The sequence below is a fragment of the Littorina saxatilis genome, linkage group LG16 (genome assembly GCF_037325665.1).
Source record: "Littorina saxatilis isolate snail1 linkage group LG16, US_GU_Lsax_2.0, whole genome shotgun sequence".
NCBI classification, from domain to species: Eukaryota; Metazoa; Mollusca; class Gastropoda; order Littorinimorpha; family Littorinidae; genus Littorina; species Littorina saxatilis.
Genome location: NC_090260.1, coordinates 31,085,549 through 31,101,838, shown reverse-complemented (window position 1 = coordinate 31,101,838; position 16,290 = coordinate 31,085,549). Strand labels below are relative to the sequence as shown.

General features: G+C 41.7%; 1 protein-coding gene across 1 annotated transcript in view; it reads left to right on the top strand.

The window, feature by feature from the left end:
• The window catches only part of LOC138950817 (uncharacterized), a 23,718-nt gene extending 8,772 nt beyond the window's left edge, over window positions 1-14,946 (top strand). The window contains exons 3-7 of the mRNA XM_070322533.1: window positions 1,212-1,334; window positions 5,367-5,500; window positions 8,718-8,821; window positions 9,393-9,506; window positions 9,940-14,946. Coding sequence (XP_070178634.1) covers window positions 1,212-1,334; window positions 5,367-5,500; window positions 8,718-8,821; window positions 9,393-9,506; window positions 9,940-12,044 — 2,580 coding nt within the window. The 3' untranslated portion in view covers window positions 12,045-14,946. The remainder of the gene's footprint in view (window positions 1-1,211; window positions 1,335-5,366; window positions 5,501-8,717; window positions 8,822-9,392; window positions 9,507-9,939) is intronic.
• Window positions 14,947-16,290: the final 1,344 nt, after the last annotated feature.

Below are 16,290 nucleotides of genomic sequence, written 5' to 3'. Positions count from 1 at the left end.
TGGTTGAACCAAGCAGATTTGGTTTTTGTTTTTTGTTTTGTTTTGTTTTTGCTTAACGCTCAGCCGACCACGAAGGGCCATATCAGGGCGGTGCTGCTTTGACATATAACGTGCGCCACACACAAGACAGAAGTCGCAGCACAGGCTTCATGTCTCACCCAGTCACATTATTCTGACACCGGACCAACCAGTACCAAGCAGATTGAACAATGTCAATTACTGATAAGGTGTCTGCTTTCTTGCTTGGGAAATCAGTGTTGTCTGTTTCTCTAGTTTTTATGGTAGCTGGTTTTTATTTTTTTTAATTTTTGATCAAGCCCCGTTTTGCTTTATCCTTGATGAAGTTTTGTTTCAGGCAAACAAGACAATGGAGATAACCTTTGGTTATTTAACTGGAAACGGCTAGGATATAGTCTGTATATCCAGCCTGATTCCCGAAATGAAATCACTTTAAAAATAAAAAAATAAATTTAAAAGAAGCTTTTCCTCCAAAGAGCGTAAAAAGGATGTGGCCAAAAAGAGGAAATCATTGATTAACCTTTCTTGTCTTTGTTTTAATTTAACGTTACTGAACTTGTCGTATCCGATATCCAGGAGCACGTATATATGACCGGCACGGTTGGCCTAGTGGTAAGGCGTCCGCCCCGTGATCGGGAGGTCGTGGGTTCGAACCCCGGCCGGGTCATACCTAAGACTTTAAAATTGGCCATCTAGTGGCTGCTCCGCCTGGCGTCTGGCATTATGGGGTTAGTGCTAGGACTGGTTGGTCCGGTGTCAGAATAATGTGACTGGGTGAGACATGAAGCCTGTGCTGCGACTTCTGTCTTGTGTGTGGCGCACGTTAAATGTCAAAGCAGCACCGCCCTGATATGGCCCTTCGTGGTCGGCTGGGCGTTAAGCAAACAAACAAACAAACAAAGGAGCACGTATCCCCTAGGGCTTCCAGTCATGCTATCCGTTTGAAAACATACCAAGTTTATTTGACTTTCATGCACGGAGCCAAACACTGCAAATTGTTTACGAATACATTTTAGTCTGTCTCCTAGCAGAAAAGCGTGGCCCTTGACCAGGCTCACATCCGGTCCCGCACGTAAACTAACTACGTAAACAGCATACATGAAAGGTTATTAATCTCGGCGAGAAGGAGAATTGATTGTGTTTTGGGGTTTTTTTTCTTTGATTTTGTTGTTTGTTGTTTGTTATTCTCTCAGTACAAGATGAAACGAGACAACAAGTGTGGAATATGCGGCGATCCCGTTGACAAACCACGTGACAACGAGAACGGGGGTAAATTTGATGCTGGCATCATCACCGGAAGTTACGCACCAGGCCAGGCAAGCATCCTTGTTGTCATATATCCTGTCATTCATTGTTGTCGATGTTCAGAGAAAAGAAGAATGTCTCGTAGTCTTATGTGTTTGTTTGTTTGGTTTTTTGTTTGTTTGTTTGGTTGGTTTTTTGTTTGTTTATCTGTGTGGTTTATTATTTTTGTTTGTTTGATTGGTTGTTTGTTGGATTGGTTGTTTATTATTGCAAGTTCTCTTAAACACGTTATTTAAACTATATCTGGAATGCCGTAGCTCAAAAGATTTCCATCAGCAACACATACGTAGTTTTGTACGCATCTCTGGACTATTGTATTCATCTCGATCAATCTCTAGTCTATTGTATTCATTACCCATCACTGTTAGTGTATTGTACCCATCTATAATAATCTCTTCTGTATAAGTTCTGTATTTATCTCTCGCATCTTTTATCCATCTCTTATAATCTCAAGTCTATTACATGCAACTCTAACAATCTCTACAAGTCTATTGTATTTATCTATAACAACCTCTAGTCTATCTATCTCTAATAATCTCTTACCTAGTGTGTATTCATCTATCACCTCTAGTCTGTCGTATCCATTTCTAGCGTTCTCTTGTCCATTTTATCCATCCTTTATCACCTCTACTCTGTTGTACCCATCTCTAATGATCTCTAATCTATTCTATCCATATCGTATAACCTCCAGTCTGTCGTAAACATCTTTCATAATATGATATCTAATGTGTCAATCCCTTTTAACCTCTAGTCTGTCGAATACACCTCAAATGATCTCTTATCCCTATCTATTATAACCTCTAGCCTGCCGTATACATCTCTGCTAATCTTGTGTCTATTGTATCAAACTCTCATTAATTTCAGCATGTCGTATTCATCTCCAATAATCTCTTATCGATCGTATCCGTCTCTTATAACCTGAAGTCTGTCGTATCCACCACTACTAATCTGTTGTGTATTGTATCGATCTCTAATTACTTCTAGCCTGTCGTATTCACCTCTAATAATCTTGTATCTAGTGCATCTATCTCTAATAATCTCTTTTACATTTAATGCATATCTTATAACCTCTACTTTTTTTGCATCGATCTCCAAACATCTCTAGTCTATTGTATCCATCTCTTATAGCATCTAGTCTGTCTTCTCCATCTCTAATAATCTCTTATCTGGTGTATCCATCTCTCATAGCATCTAGTCTGTCGTATCAATCTCTTATCCATATCTATTATAACCTCGAGTCTTTCGTATACATCTCTAATGTCCCTCTTATCCATATATTATTGACTCTAGCCTGTTGTATTCATCTCCAATATTCTAGTCTCTAGTGTATCCGTCTCTGATAATCTGGTATATATGTCACAGTGGAAAGTGGAATCCAGAGGAATCTGAGATTCCCCTAGGGGAAAGTAGAATTCCAGTTTCCCCTCGAGGAAACTAGAATTCTACTTTCCTCTGGATTATTGCCAGATGAAACTGGAATTCCAGTTTCCTCTAGGGGAAACTGGAATTCAATTTCTAGGGGAAAGTAGAATTCTACTTTGCCCTAGTGGAAACTGGAATCAGACTTGAAATTTGCTTAATTTTTTGCCAGATTTTACTGAACTTTAGAACGTAGTCCTGCTGACCGACTCAGTTTTGTTTCTCAGCATTTTACCCAAAACATATGTTTTTACCTTGTGTATGTAGTGGACTCGACAATGCTGAATTCACACGTGCCATTATCTCTACGTCCCAATAGCACTACGTGTCGATCAATCAATCAATCAATATGAGGCTTATATCGCGCATATTCCGTGGGTACAGTTCTAGGCGCTCTGCAATAATGCCGTGTGAGATGGAATTTTATACGGCCAGTAGATTGCAGCCATTTCGGCGCATATTTACCTTTCACGGCCTATTATTCCAAGTCACACGGGTATAGGTAGACAATTATTAACTGTGCCTAAGCAATTTTGCCAGGAAAGACCCTTGTGTCGATATCACTATGTTGTGAAAAAAACAATGTACTGTAGCGCTACGTGTCAATACGGCGCTACGTGTCGATAGCGCTACGTGACAATAGCACTACTACTAAACTGCAGACACTTCGCTTTGCCGAGTGTGCATATGTATTTATACATATTGTATTTATATATTGTATATCAGAAGAATGAATGAACGAAAACAACTGCACTCCGGCGAAACTACCGGAATGTTCCAGAACCCAAGGGAGGTAACTCTTGCTTTGTATCCATGTAAAGGAGGTGACTCTTCTTATGAGAGCATACATTATCTTTCTTATTAGGTGTTGAGAGTTGAAGTTCTGGTTCTGCTGCTCCATAGAATTTGTCCGAAAATAACTGTGTTAGGGGTGGCATAGTAAGAGCCCCTTTTAATGACCAAAGCTTTTTTCTCTAGCAATTCGCTTGCTACTGACCAGCCTACATTGCGACGATCAACTTTGTCTGATGTGTATCAGAGACTCTGTCTATGTTATGCAGTGTGCGCTCGCTATGATACCCTTTTCTTTCGCAAATATGAACATCAGAGCAACGAATCTCCGCCGATTCCTTGCCGATCACTGGCATCTGATCATCAAATGAAACATCTTTTTCATCGAATGTATATAAATTATCATAATATGATTGTACTTTCTTAATTATTGCATGTCTAATTTTTCCAAAATTACAAAAATATTCACCGTCCGAAATCCATTTTATACGGGTTCTTATAACCATTCCGTCAATTTTCTTTAGTCGAATTGCAATTAATTCCTGTCTTTTCTTTTCGAAAATAAACAAAATATTTTCATTAAAAGTTGTCTCTAAATGTTTAATTTCGTCCACCAATTTACTTTCCCGCTGTACACTTTCTTTCTTTTTAAAGGATGCTTATGTCAATTTGTTGACAACATGTGTAAGGCCAAAAAAAAAATAGGTCTGTTTACGGTAACCCGACCGACCCTAGTTTTTTCGCGCGACCTTTTTTGGCATTTGGGAAAAAAAAATCTTGTTTTTTTGGCAAAATAACGTAAAAATATGGTTTTTTGGAAAAAAAAAAAAAATCCCGACCTACCGACCCTATTTGTTTGGCCTATGTTACCGTAAACAGACCTTTTTTTTGGCCTAAATACATCGATACGTGCAAATGGAAACACATATGAAACGTTTGTTCAGTCACACACCACTACATTTTGAGTTGTTAATGGGTCTGTGATTATATAGCCTGCTGTTTCCCAAAAGCTAATTATCAACAATGACCCAACAGCCTCCATTCTTCTCTCGTTTACCATTGTCCCCAGATACTTCAGCAAGCAAAGTGCAAAAGCAAGCAAAATACTTAGATGGTTTTGTCTCTCGCTGCGTGCACATTGTTGTCAGCTACGAGAGAGAGAGAGAGAGAGAGAGAGAGAGAGAGAGAGAGAGAGAGAGAGAGAGAGAGAGAAAGAGAGAGAGAGAGAGATCAAATCAATTCAAATCAAATCAAATCAAATTTTATTTTACGAGGGTTATGGCATAAGCAATATAAACGAGCTTCCTTTCAACCAGCCCTCGCCCAGAGACAGACTACTCAGAGAGATGAGAGAGAGAGAGTTTTTCTATTTATGTTAGGCGTTATTCTTGAACAAAATTAATGCAGAACAGTCTCAAGTGATAGTTATTGGATCAAATGCAAGTCTGATTCCAGTTTCCACTAGGGCAAAGTAGAATTCTACTTTCCCCCAGAGATTGAATTCCAGTTTCCCCTAGAGGAAACTGGAATTCCAGTTTCATCTGGCAATAATCCAGAGGAAAGTAGAATTCCAGTTTCCTCGAGGGGAAACTGGAATTCTACTTTCCCCTAGGGGAATTTTAGATTCCTCTGGATTCCACTTTCCACTGTGACATATATATAATTCTATTGTATCCATCTCTTATAGCAGCTAGTCTGTCGGATCCATATAAAATAATCTATTATCTGTTGTATCCATCTCTTATAGCATCTAGTCTGTTGTATCCGTCTCTAATAATCTCTAGTCTATTGTATCCATCTCTAATAATCTCTAGTCTATAATGTGTTCACAGACTGCCCAGTTCAAAGTTCTGATGAACTCAAACTACGGGGGTTCCATGGAATTCAAGATGTGTCCTCAGCAGTGGGTCAGTCAGGGCTGCTTCGACAAGCACCCCATCCAGATGGCTGACGGGTCTGGTACAAGGTCAGTTTGTGTGTGTGGGGGGGATGCGTTTTTGTGTGTGTGTGTGTGTGTGTGTATATGTGTGTGGCTGTGTGGCTGTGTGTGTGTGTGTGTGAGTGTGTGTGTGTGTGTGTGAGTGTGTGTGTATGTGTGTGTGTGTCTGGATGACTGTGTCTGTGAGTCTATATGTCTGCGTCTGTGTTTTTGTGTCTGTGTTCGTGTGTTTGAACGGTTAGTAAGGGGGAGGGGATGGAGGGGGGGGGGGGTCTGCTGTGTAAAAAACATCAAAATGTTCTGCTGTGTAGAAAACATCAAAATGTTATCTTCAAATCAAGACAGTAGCTAACAAGTCGCGTAAGGCAAAATTACTACATTTAGTCAAGCAGTGGAACTGACAGAATGAAACTGAACGCACTGCATTTATTCACAATGACCGTAGTCCGCCGCTCGTGCAAAAGGCAGTGAAATTGACGAGCCTGTTTAGAGTGGTAGCGGTTGCGCTGTGCAGCATAAGATCTGTACCTCTCTTCGTTTTAACTTTCTGAGCGTGTTTTGAATCCAAACATATCATATCTATGTGTTTTTTGGAATCAAGAACCGACAAGGAATAAGATGAAATTGTTTTTAAATCGAATTCAGAAATTTAGTTTTAATCATATTTTTTATATATTGAATTTTCAGAGCTTATTTTTAATCCGAATATAACATATTTATATGTTTTTGGAATCAGAAAATGATGAAGAATAAGATAAACGTAATTTTGGATCGATTTATAAAAAAATAATTTTAATTACAATTTTCAGATTTTTGATGACCAAAGTCATTAATTAATTTTTAAGACTCCAAGCTGAAATGCAATACCAAAGTTCGGCCTTCGTCAAAGATTGCTTGGCCAAAATTTCAATCAATTTTATTCAAAAATGTAGGTGTGACGGTGGCGCCTCAACTTTTTCAAAAAGCCGGATATGACGTCATCAAAGACATTTATCGAAAAAATGAAGAAAAAACATCTGGGGATATCATACCCAGGAACTCTCATGAAAAATTTCATAAAGATCGGTCCAGTAGTTTACTCTGAATCGCTCTACACACACACACACACACAGACAGACACACACACACACACACACACACACACACACACACACACACGCACACACACACACACACACACACACACACACACACACACACACACACACACACATACACCACGACCCTCGTCTCGATTCCCCCTCTATGTAAACAGAAGAACAAGCTTGGTTCGTTTTCTTTTTACATTTAGTCAAGTTATGACTAAATGTTTTAACATCGAGGGGGGAATCGAGACGAGGGTCGTGGTGTATGTGTGTGTGTGTGTGTGTCTGTCTGTGCATGTGTGTGTGTAGAGCGATTCAGACTAAACTACTGGACCGATCTTTATGAAATTTTACTTGAGAGTTCCTGGGAATGATATCCCCGGATTTTTTTTTCATTTTTTTGATAAATGTCTTTGATGACGTCATATCCGGCTTTTTGTAAAAGTTGAGGCGGCAATGTCATACCCTCATATTTCATTCAAAATGATTGAAATTTTGGCCAAGCAATCTTCGACGAAGGCCGGACTTCGGTATTGCATTTCAGCTTGGTGGCTTAAAAATTAATTCATGACTTTGGTCATTAAAAATCTGAAAATTGTTTTAAAATAAATAATTATAAAACGATCCAAATTTACGTTCATCTCATTCTTCATCATTTCCTGATTCCAAAAACATATAAATATGTTATATTCGGAATAAAAACAAGCTCTGAAAATTAAAAATATAAAAATTATGATCAAAATTAAATTTTCGAAATTCTTTTAATAACACGTTCATCTTATTCCTTGTCGGTTCCTGATTCCAAAAACATATATATATGATATGTTTGGATTAAAAACACGCTCAGAAAGTTAAAACAAAGAAAGGTACAGAAAAGCGTGTCAGCGCAACTACTTGTCTGCTCTTCTTGTCAATTTCACTGCCTTTGCCACAAGCGATGGACTGACGATGCTACGAGTATACGGTCTAGCTGAAAAATGGCAATGCGTTCATTTTCATTCTGTGAGTTCGACAGCTTGACTAAATGTTGTATTTTCGCCTTACGCGACTTGTTTCTTTTTTTGTGTGGTGCTTTTTGTTATATTTAGTCAAGTTTTGACTAAATATTTTAACATCGAGGGGGAATCGAAACGAGGGTCGTGGTGTATGTGCGTGTGTGTGTGCGTGCGTGTGTGTGTGTGTGTGTGTTTGTGTGTGTTTGCGTGTGTGTGTCTGTCTGTCTGTCTGTCTGTCTGTCTGTCTGTCTGTCTGTCTGTCTGTCTGTGCGTGTGTGTGTGTAGAGCGATTGAGAGTAAACTACTGGACCGATCTTTATAAAATTTGACATGAGAGTTCCTGGGAATGATATCCCCGGACATTGTTGGGTTTTTTTCAATAAATACCTTTGATGACGTCATATCCGGCTTTTTCTTAAGGTTGAGGCGGCACTGTCACACCTTCATTTTTCAATCAAATTGATTGAAATTTTGGCAAAGCAATCTTCGACGAAGGCCGGACTTTGGTATTGCATTTCAGCTTGGTGGCTTAAAACATAGTTAATGAGTTTGGTCATTAAAAATGGAAAACTTGTAATTAAAATTATTTTTTTATTAAACGATCCAAAAATAATTTTATCTTATTCTTTGTCATTTTATAATTCCAAAACCATATACATATGTTATATTTGGATTACAAACAAGCTCTGAAAATTAAAAATATGAAAATTATGATTAAAATTATTTTTCCGAAATCGATTTAAAAACAATTTCATCTTATTCCTTGTCGGTCCCTGATTCCAAAAACATATAGATATGATATGATATGTTTGGATTAAAAACAAACTCAGTAAGCTAAAAAGAATAGACATACAGAAAAGCGTGTTATCCTGCTCAGCGCGACCACTACTGCACTATTCTGCATGGCTTGTCGATTTCACTGCCTTTGCCACGAGCGGTGGGCTGACGAAACTACGAGTATGTGGTCTTGGTGAAAAAAGAAGTGCGTTCAGTTTCATTCTGTGAGTTCGACAGCTTGACTAAATGTTGTTATTTCACCTTACGCGACTTGTTTTGTTTTTAATCTGGTTAACTCCACTTCACTCCACTCTTTCATTTTACTGATCTTTATCAGTAAATCAGCAATCGTATGCAATCAGCAATCATCCTGTCCTCTGTCGTCAGATTCTTTGTACCGGAAGAGAAGCAAGGCGTGGTAAACGTTGACGTCAAGATGCCGTCAGATATGACGTGTGAGCGTTGCGTCATGCAGTGGACATACACAGGAAGTACGTCATCAGTGACGAAAGAAAAGAACCAATGGGGCCACGAAGTGTCGCTTTTGTCTCTGTTGTGCTGTTATCTCATAAATGTTTTCTGCCTCTATCGCTGTTTTACCTTTTAAAGATAGATTGTGTGTGTGTTTAGTATTGATGCCAAAATAGGGCTCGGCAGCAACGGAGCTTATCACCTTTTTTGATGATGATGATGATGATGATGATGATGATGATGATGATGATGATGATGATGATGATGATGATGATGATGATGATGATGATGATGATGATGATGATGATGATGATGATGATGATGATGATGATGATGATGATGATGTCACTTTCTATGAAGAGAATAATAACGATTGGATGGTGCTAATGCTGATGGTGCTGCTGCTGCTGCTACTGATACTGCTGTAGCTGCTGATGATGTTGATGATGCTAATGCTAATGCTGATGGTGCTGCTGCTGTTGATGATGATGATGATGATGATGATGATGATGATGATGATGATGATGATGATGATGATGATGATGATGATGATGATGATGATGATGATGATGATGATGATGATGATGACAGACAACGAATGGGGGTTTGACGACACGGGCAAACTGTGCAAAGGATGTGGTCCCCAGTACGAGCTGAGGAACTGTGCCGACATCGCCGTAATGCCCGGTCCTCCCGACAATATGGGTAAGAACACAGACAGACTGACGCACGCACATACACGTATGTAAGCAAGCAAGCAAGCATGCACACAAGTACGCACGCACGCAAACACACACGCACACACACACACACACACACATACACACACACACGCACACACAAACACACGCACACACACTCACACACACACACGCACACACACTCACACACACACACACGCACGCACACACACGTATGCACGCACGCATGCACGCACACGCGCGCGCACGCAAATACACACCTTAACAAACATACACACACACACACACACACACACTTTGCCTTTCAGGCGTCTTAGAACTGTTGTAAAATCTCAAATTAGTAACAGCGAGAAGATATTTTGCAATCATACAACAAAAACTAGCACTATTCTTGCACAATGTTGGGACAGTTATCAGTCGGTTGTGTCCTGTTCCAGTGCCACCAGAAATCGAGAACTACAACAAGAACGAGATGGGAGGTCAGAATTCACGAGGAAGCTACTACTTTGACCCGTCCTTCAAGAGTCCTTTCACCCCTCCCCCCAAAAGTCAAAGCCCCTTCACCCCTCCCTCCTCTGGGAACAACAACAACAACGATGCTGACCCATGGAACAACCAGCCTGCCCCTTCAATGAACCAATCGCCGAGAAGAAGACAACCGATGAGCCAATCACCGAGAAGAAGACAACCGATGAGACAATCACCGAGAAGAAGACAACCGACGAACCAATCGCCTCCACGGAACAACGGCGATCCGTGGCCAAATCAGCGCCAGCCTTCCACGAACCAATCGCCGCCCAGGAACCAGATCCCCTACGCCCCGCCTCAGCAGAGAAACACCAATCAAGATCCGTGGACGAATCCACAAAACAACAAACCACAAGGTCCGAGCATGAACCAGTCGCCCTTTGCTCCACCACAGGGAAGCGGCAGTCCCGATCCTTGGGTTAACTCTGGTTCACCTAGTATGGGGAACCAGGCGCCTAGAGGGCAGCAACCAAAGAACCAGTCACCTATGAACCAGTCACCCAGCAATCAGTCTCCGTACGCTCCGCCTCAGCGCAGTGGCAGCCCCGACCCTTGGGTTAATTCTGGATCACCCAGCATGAACCAGTCACCATCAGGACAGCAGTCGAACCAGATTCCTTACGCTCCGCCTCAGCAAAACAACAATCCAGACCCTTGGGTTAATTCTGGCTCACCCAGCATGAACAAGGGACCCACTAGACGTCAGCCGATGAACCAATCACCGGGAAATCAATCACCGACGAACCAGTCGCCATACGCTCCGCCTCAGGGGGGAAACAGCGGCCCGGACCCCTGGACCAACTCTGGAGGTCCCAGTATGAACCAGTCTCCGAACAATAATCAAGATCCTTGGCTAAATTCCGGCTCACCATCACCCTCAAATCGTCCAACAATGAACAACAACAACAACAACAAACAGGATCCATGGATTAATTCCGGAGGACCAAGCATGAATCCGTCACCTTCCAACAGCAACCCCATCCCGTACGCACCGCCCCCAAGGCGTAACAACAACAACAACAACAACAACAACAATGCAGATCCTTGGGTTAATTCTGGCGCGCCCTCTATGAATCAGTCTCCGCCGCAGGGGAGGCAACCAATGAATCAATCTCCACCGCAAGGCAGACAACCAATCAACCAATCGCCTTACGCACCGCCGCAAGGCCCCCAAGGCAGTAACGCCCCTGATCCGTGGGTGAACTCGGGTACTCCTACAATGAACCAATCACCACCAAGAAGACAGCCAATGATGAACCAATCACCACCAAGAAGACAACCAATTAGCCAATCGCCATACGCGCCACCACAACGGAGCAGTAACAACAACAACAACAATAACCCGGACCCATGGGTCAACTCCGGCAGTCCCACAATGAACCAATCGCCACCACCAATCGGATCCAGCAATCCAGATCCGTGGAACAACCAAGGGACGCTACCCATGAATCAATCTCCGCCGAGTAGTGATCCCATACCGTACGCTCCCCCTCAGAGAAATTACAACAACCAAGACCCGTGGCCAAACTCTCAACCCTCACCAACGAACAACAACAACAACAACAATAACAATAAGCAAGATCCATGGACAAGCTCAGGCACTCCAACAATGTCTAACAACAACAACAATAACGGCGGTGGTGATCCTTGGGGAGATCCTTCCCAAAGCAACTCGCCTTACGCCCCTCCCATGCAGAGCTCCATACGGAACACCCCGTCTCGCACCCAGCAAGGGAACACCCCTGTGGTCCAGCAGACAGTCGTCAACAGCTACCAGATCAGCAGCAACTCACCCCATGGACCTCAAGGTCCTCCAGGCAACGCGCCTCAGGGTCTGCACGTCCCAACCGAGATCCAAAGCATCTCCATCATCACCGACCTCCCTGTCGACCTCCCTCCGCGCCTCACTTGCGTTGCCCAGAAGAAGAAGAAGGCGATGGAAGGCATGGACGAGTGGTGTACGGAGAACTGCAATCTGGACTACTGCCCTGAAGCCTTGTGCAAGTGCTGGTAAGGCGTGCAGGCAGTTCAATAACAGATGATTGTTCGGAAATAACTCTGTCGGTTTTTGTATGGGTTGTGGACGAGTTGCTTTCTCTGGCAGACAGTTCAATGGAAGATGTTCGCGAAAATAACTCTGTCGGTTTTTTTTAGGGGTTGTGGACGAGTTGCTTTCTCTGGCAGACAGTTCAATGGAAGATGTTCGCAAAAATAACTCTTGTCAAGTGTTTAGGGGTTGTGGACGAGTTGCTTTCTCTGGCAGACAGTTCAATGGAAGATGTTCGCAAAAATAACTCTTGTCAAGTGTTTAGGGGTTGTGGGAGAGTTGCTTTCTCTGGCAAACAGTTCAATGGAAGATGTTCGCGAAAATAACTCTGTCGGTTATTTTTAGGGGTTGTGGGAGAGTTGCTTTCTCTGGCAGACAGTTCAATGGAAGATGTTCGCAAAAATAACTCTGTCGGGTTTTTTTAGGGGTTGTGGACGAGTTGCTTTCTCTGGCAGGCAGTTCAATGGAAGATGTTCGCGGAAATAACTCTGTCGGGTTTTTTTAGGGGTTGTGGACGAGTTGCTTTCTCTGGCAGGCAGTTCAATGGAAGATGTTCGCAAAAATAACTCTTGTCAAGTGTTTAGGGGTTGTGGGAGAGTCGCTTTCTCTGGCAGGCAGTTCAATGGAAGATGTTCGCGAAAATAACTCTTGTCAAGTGTTTAGGGGTTGTGGACGAGCTTTCTCTGGCAGGCAGTTCAATGGAAGATGTTCGCAAAAATAACTCTTGTCAAGTGTTTAGGGGTTGTGGGAGAGTTGCTTTCTCTGGCAAACAGTTCAATGGAAGATGTTCGCGAAAATAACTCTGTCGGTTATTTTTAGGGGTTGTGGGAGAGTTGCTTTCTCTGGCAGACAGTTCAATGGAAGATGTTCGCAAAAATAACTCTGTCGGGTTTTTTTAGGGGTTGTGGACGAGTTGCTTTCTCTGGCAGGCAGTTCAATGGAAGATGTTCGCGGAAATAACTCTGTCGGTTATTTTTAGGGGTTGTGGACGAGTTGCTTTCTCTGGCAGACAGTTCAATGGAAGATGTTCGCAAAAATAACTCTTGTCAAGTGTTTAGGGGTTGTGGACGAGTTGCTTTCTCTGGCAGGCAGTTCAATGGAAGATGTTCGCGGAAATAACTCTGTCGGTTTTATTTTTAGGGGTTGTGGACGAATTGCTTTCTCTGGTTTCCACAGATGGTAACAACAGAAAGTCATGAAGGAGGATGAAAGTCGCTTGTTCATTTCAATGCTTGTTATTCTCTCAGGTGCCAGGAGAATGGTTCCGTATAACTCTCACTTACTCTATTACACATGTCGTATGCATTAAGAGCGATTACTTCCCTTTGTTTATCATAGCTATAAGGCAAAAAGCCCATTATGTGACGTATAGCTTGCCTGAGGATTTTATGGAAAAACCCGTAACAACTACTTATTCCTGGAATGTGTCTATTTTCTGCCATCTGGAGTACTGCCCGGAGGCCCTGTTGTCTTGCTGGCAGACGATGAAAATTATTGTAGGACCAAGTTTGCACGGGCTGAGGAAGAGTTTTTTTCTCTTGTTTCCACAGAAGCGCTGCAAGACCAAGCCCATAATGTCACGTGTAGCTTGCCTCAGTGTTTGCATGGACAAGCAAGTAAAAAGAAGGGAAAGAAACTCTTCCAAAATCCATTAGGCCAACAAAAAAATAGGTCTGTTTACGGTAACCCGACCGACCCTATTTTTTTCGCGCGACCCTAGACTTTTTTTGGCATTTGGGGGAAGAAAAAAGAAAAAAAAATTTTGGGTTTTTTTGCAAAATAACGTAAAAATATGGTTTTTTGGAGAAAAAAAAATCCCGACCTACCGACCCTATTTTTTTGGCCTATGTTACCGTAAACAGACCCATTTTTTGTTTTGGCCTTATAAAACCGATAGATTATATCTGGAATGTCTCTATTGACCTGTTAGCTTGCGGATTTGCGATGAAACTTGTTGATGTACGACCAGCACAAAATGTCTTTGGTTTAAGAGAAGTTACGGTTTTTGCCGGAAGAGGTCGTGGTAAGGTTTCGAAAACTAAGTCAGCAGGCGCGCTGCTGAGCATGCACTTTTTATTGTATGAGTATTAGTATTATCACGACGTACAGAAAGGTGAAGTTGTGTCCCCTACGGGACAGGAAGAGAGGTTATGAAAGATATCATATTTTCCGGTACTAGTCTAAAATTGTTTTTATGTCCGCTGACCTGACACACACACGCACACGCATAAACCGACCAACAAACAAACAGGCGACAAAGAAACAACCTGACTAACAATCAATATATTTTATTCCCATTTAAGCATCACCCGTGCGTAATAATATAATAAAAACATTCTTTTATAGCGCTGTTCACCGCCAAATAACAGTCTCATGGCGCATGTCATTGGACATTCTTCTTCTTCTTCTGCGTTCGATGTTATCATTGGACATTAAAATTCAACATTTCACACATCAAAGTTTTCTCGTAAGAAACTTGCGAAAGCATGTCTACGTACGTACAAATCTCAACTGTATTTTAAATTGAAAATAAGCTAAGAATGTCGATAACACAAAACAGGTCAGCTTTAAAAATTGACATCTATTATCTAATATTGTAATAAAAGGTCGTCAACTAATCAATTAAAACTTGTTGGACCAATGATGTGTAATATAAACAGTATCAACCCCGTTTGCAGTTCTGTTATAGTTATCTTTGTTACTGAATGCGAGAGAGAGAGAGAGAGAGAGAGAGAGAGAGAGAGAGAGAGAGAGAGAGAGAGAGACTCAGACTCAGAACTTTATTACAAAAGGATAAAGGTTTTAGGCAAAGCCTATTCTTCCAACCTGTCCTTTATACAACACATAAAGACAGACGCACATAAAAAATATAAATAGAGAGAGAGAGAGAGAGAGAGAGAGAGAGAGAGAGAGAGAGAGAGAGAGAGAGACAGAGACAGAGAGAGAGAGAGGGGAGAGAGGGAGAGAAAGGGAGTGAGAGAGGGGGAGAGAGAGAGGGACAAGACAAGACCAATTCTTTATTAACGAGGGTAATGGCATAAGATTTTTTTCTCCAGCCCTCGCCCATTAGAAGAACTAATATTATAACAATATGTTTTATAAATGTTAAAAAAGAAACAAGTCGCGTAAGGCGAAATTACAACATTTAGTCAATCTGACGAGCTCACAGAATGAAATTGAACGCACTGCATTTTTTTAACCAAGACAATACAGCTCCGTCAACCCCCGCGGCAAGGAAATCGCTCACTTTTCACGTGCACCTCGATGTGAAATGACAAGCCAGTATAGCACAGTAATGTATTGAGCTAAGCAGGAAAGCGCGCATTTCGTTTTAACTTTCTGAACTTGTTTTTGATAGAAACATATTATATCTATATGTTTTTGAAATCAAGAATCTGTAACGAATAAGATGGAATAGATTTCACAAATTTTAATCGTAGAACCTGATTAACCTATTTTCGTTAATTGTGATCACAACGTCCCCGGATGAATTGAAGACGCCATTGAAATGTTGTAAGCTTTTAGTACCGAGATAACTAAGCTAAACTTCTCCCAGATGAACTTAAAACGCCATTGAAATGTTGTAAACTTTCAGTACCGAGATAAATAAGCTAAATTTTTCTCAGATGAACTTAAGACGCCATTGAAATGTTGTAAGCTTTCAGTACCGAGATAACTAAGCTAAACTTCTCCCAGATGAACTTAAGACGCCATTGAAATGTTGTAAGTTTTCAGTACCGAGATAACTAAGCTAAACTTCTCCCAGATGAACTTAAGACGCCATTGCAATGTTGTAAGCTTTCAGTACCGAGATAACTAAGCTAAACTTCTCCCAGATGAACTTAAGACGCCATTGAAATGTTGTAAGCTTTCAGAACCGAGATAACTAAGCTAAGCGTCTCCCAGATGAACTTAAGACGCTGGTGAAATTTTGTAAGCTTTCACGCGGTTTGGCACGCCTGCTGAGGCGAGGTCCCGGGGTGTGGCGCTAGGAGCCAGCACGTGAGTGATTGGAGGATGGATGAGGACCAATGATGCCCGTCCTCTCTAGGAGTGCAGCAAGCCAGATACCAAATGTGCTACCCCTATCCAGAGCCCCCTACACCCCAAGATTGTAAGATTAGGCTTTGCCTAAAACCTCTGTCCTTTGGTAATAAAGTTCAGTTTCAGTTTCAGTTTAAAATCCAAAAACAAAGAGACTGCCAACGTTCCA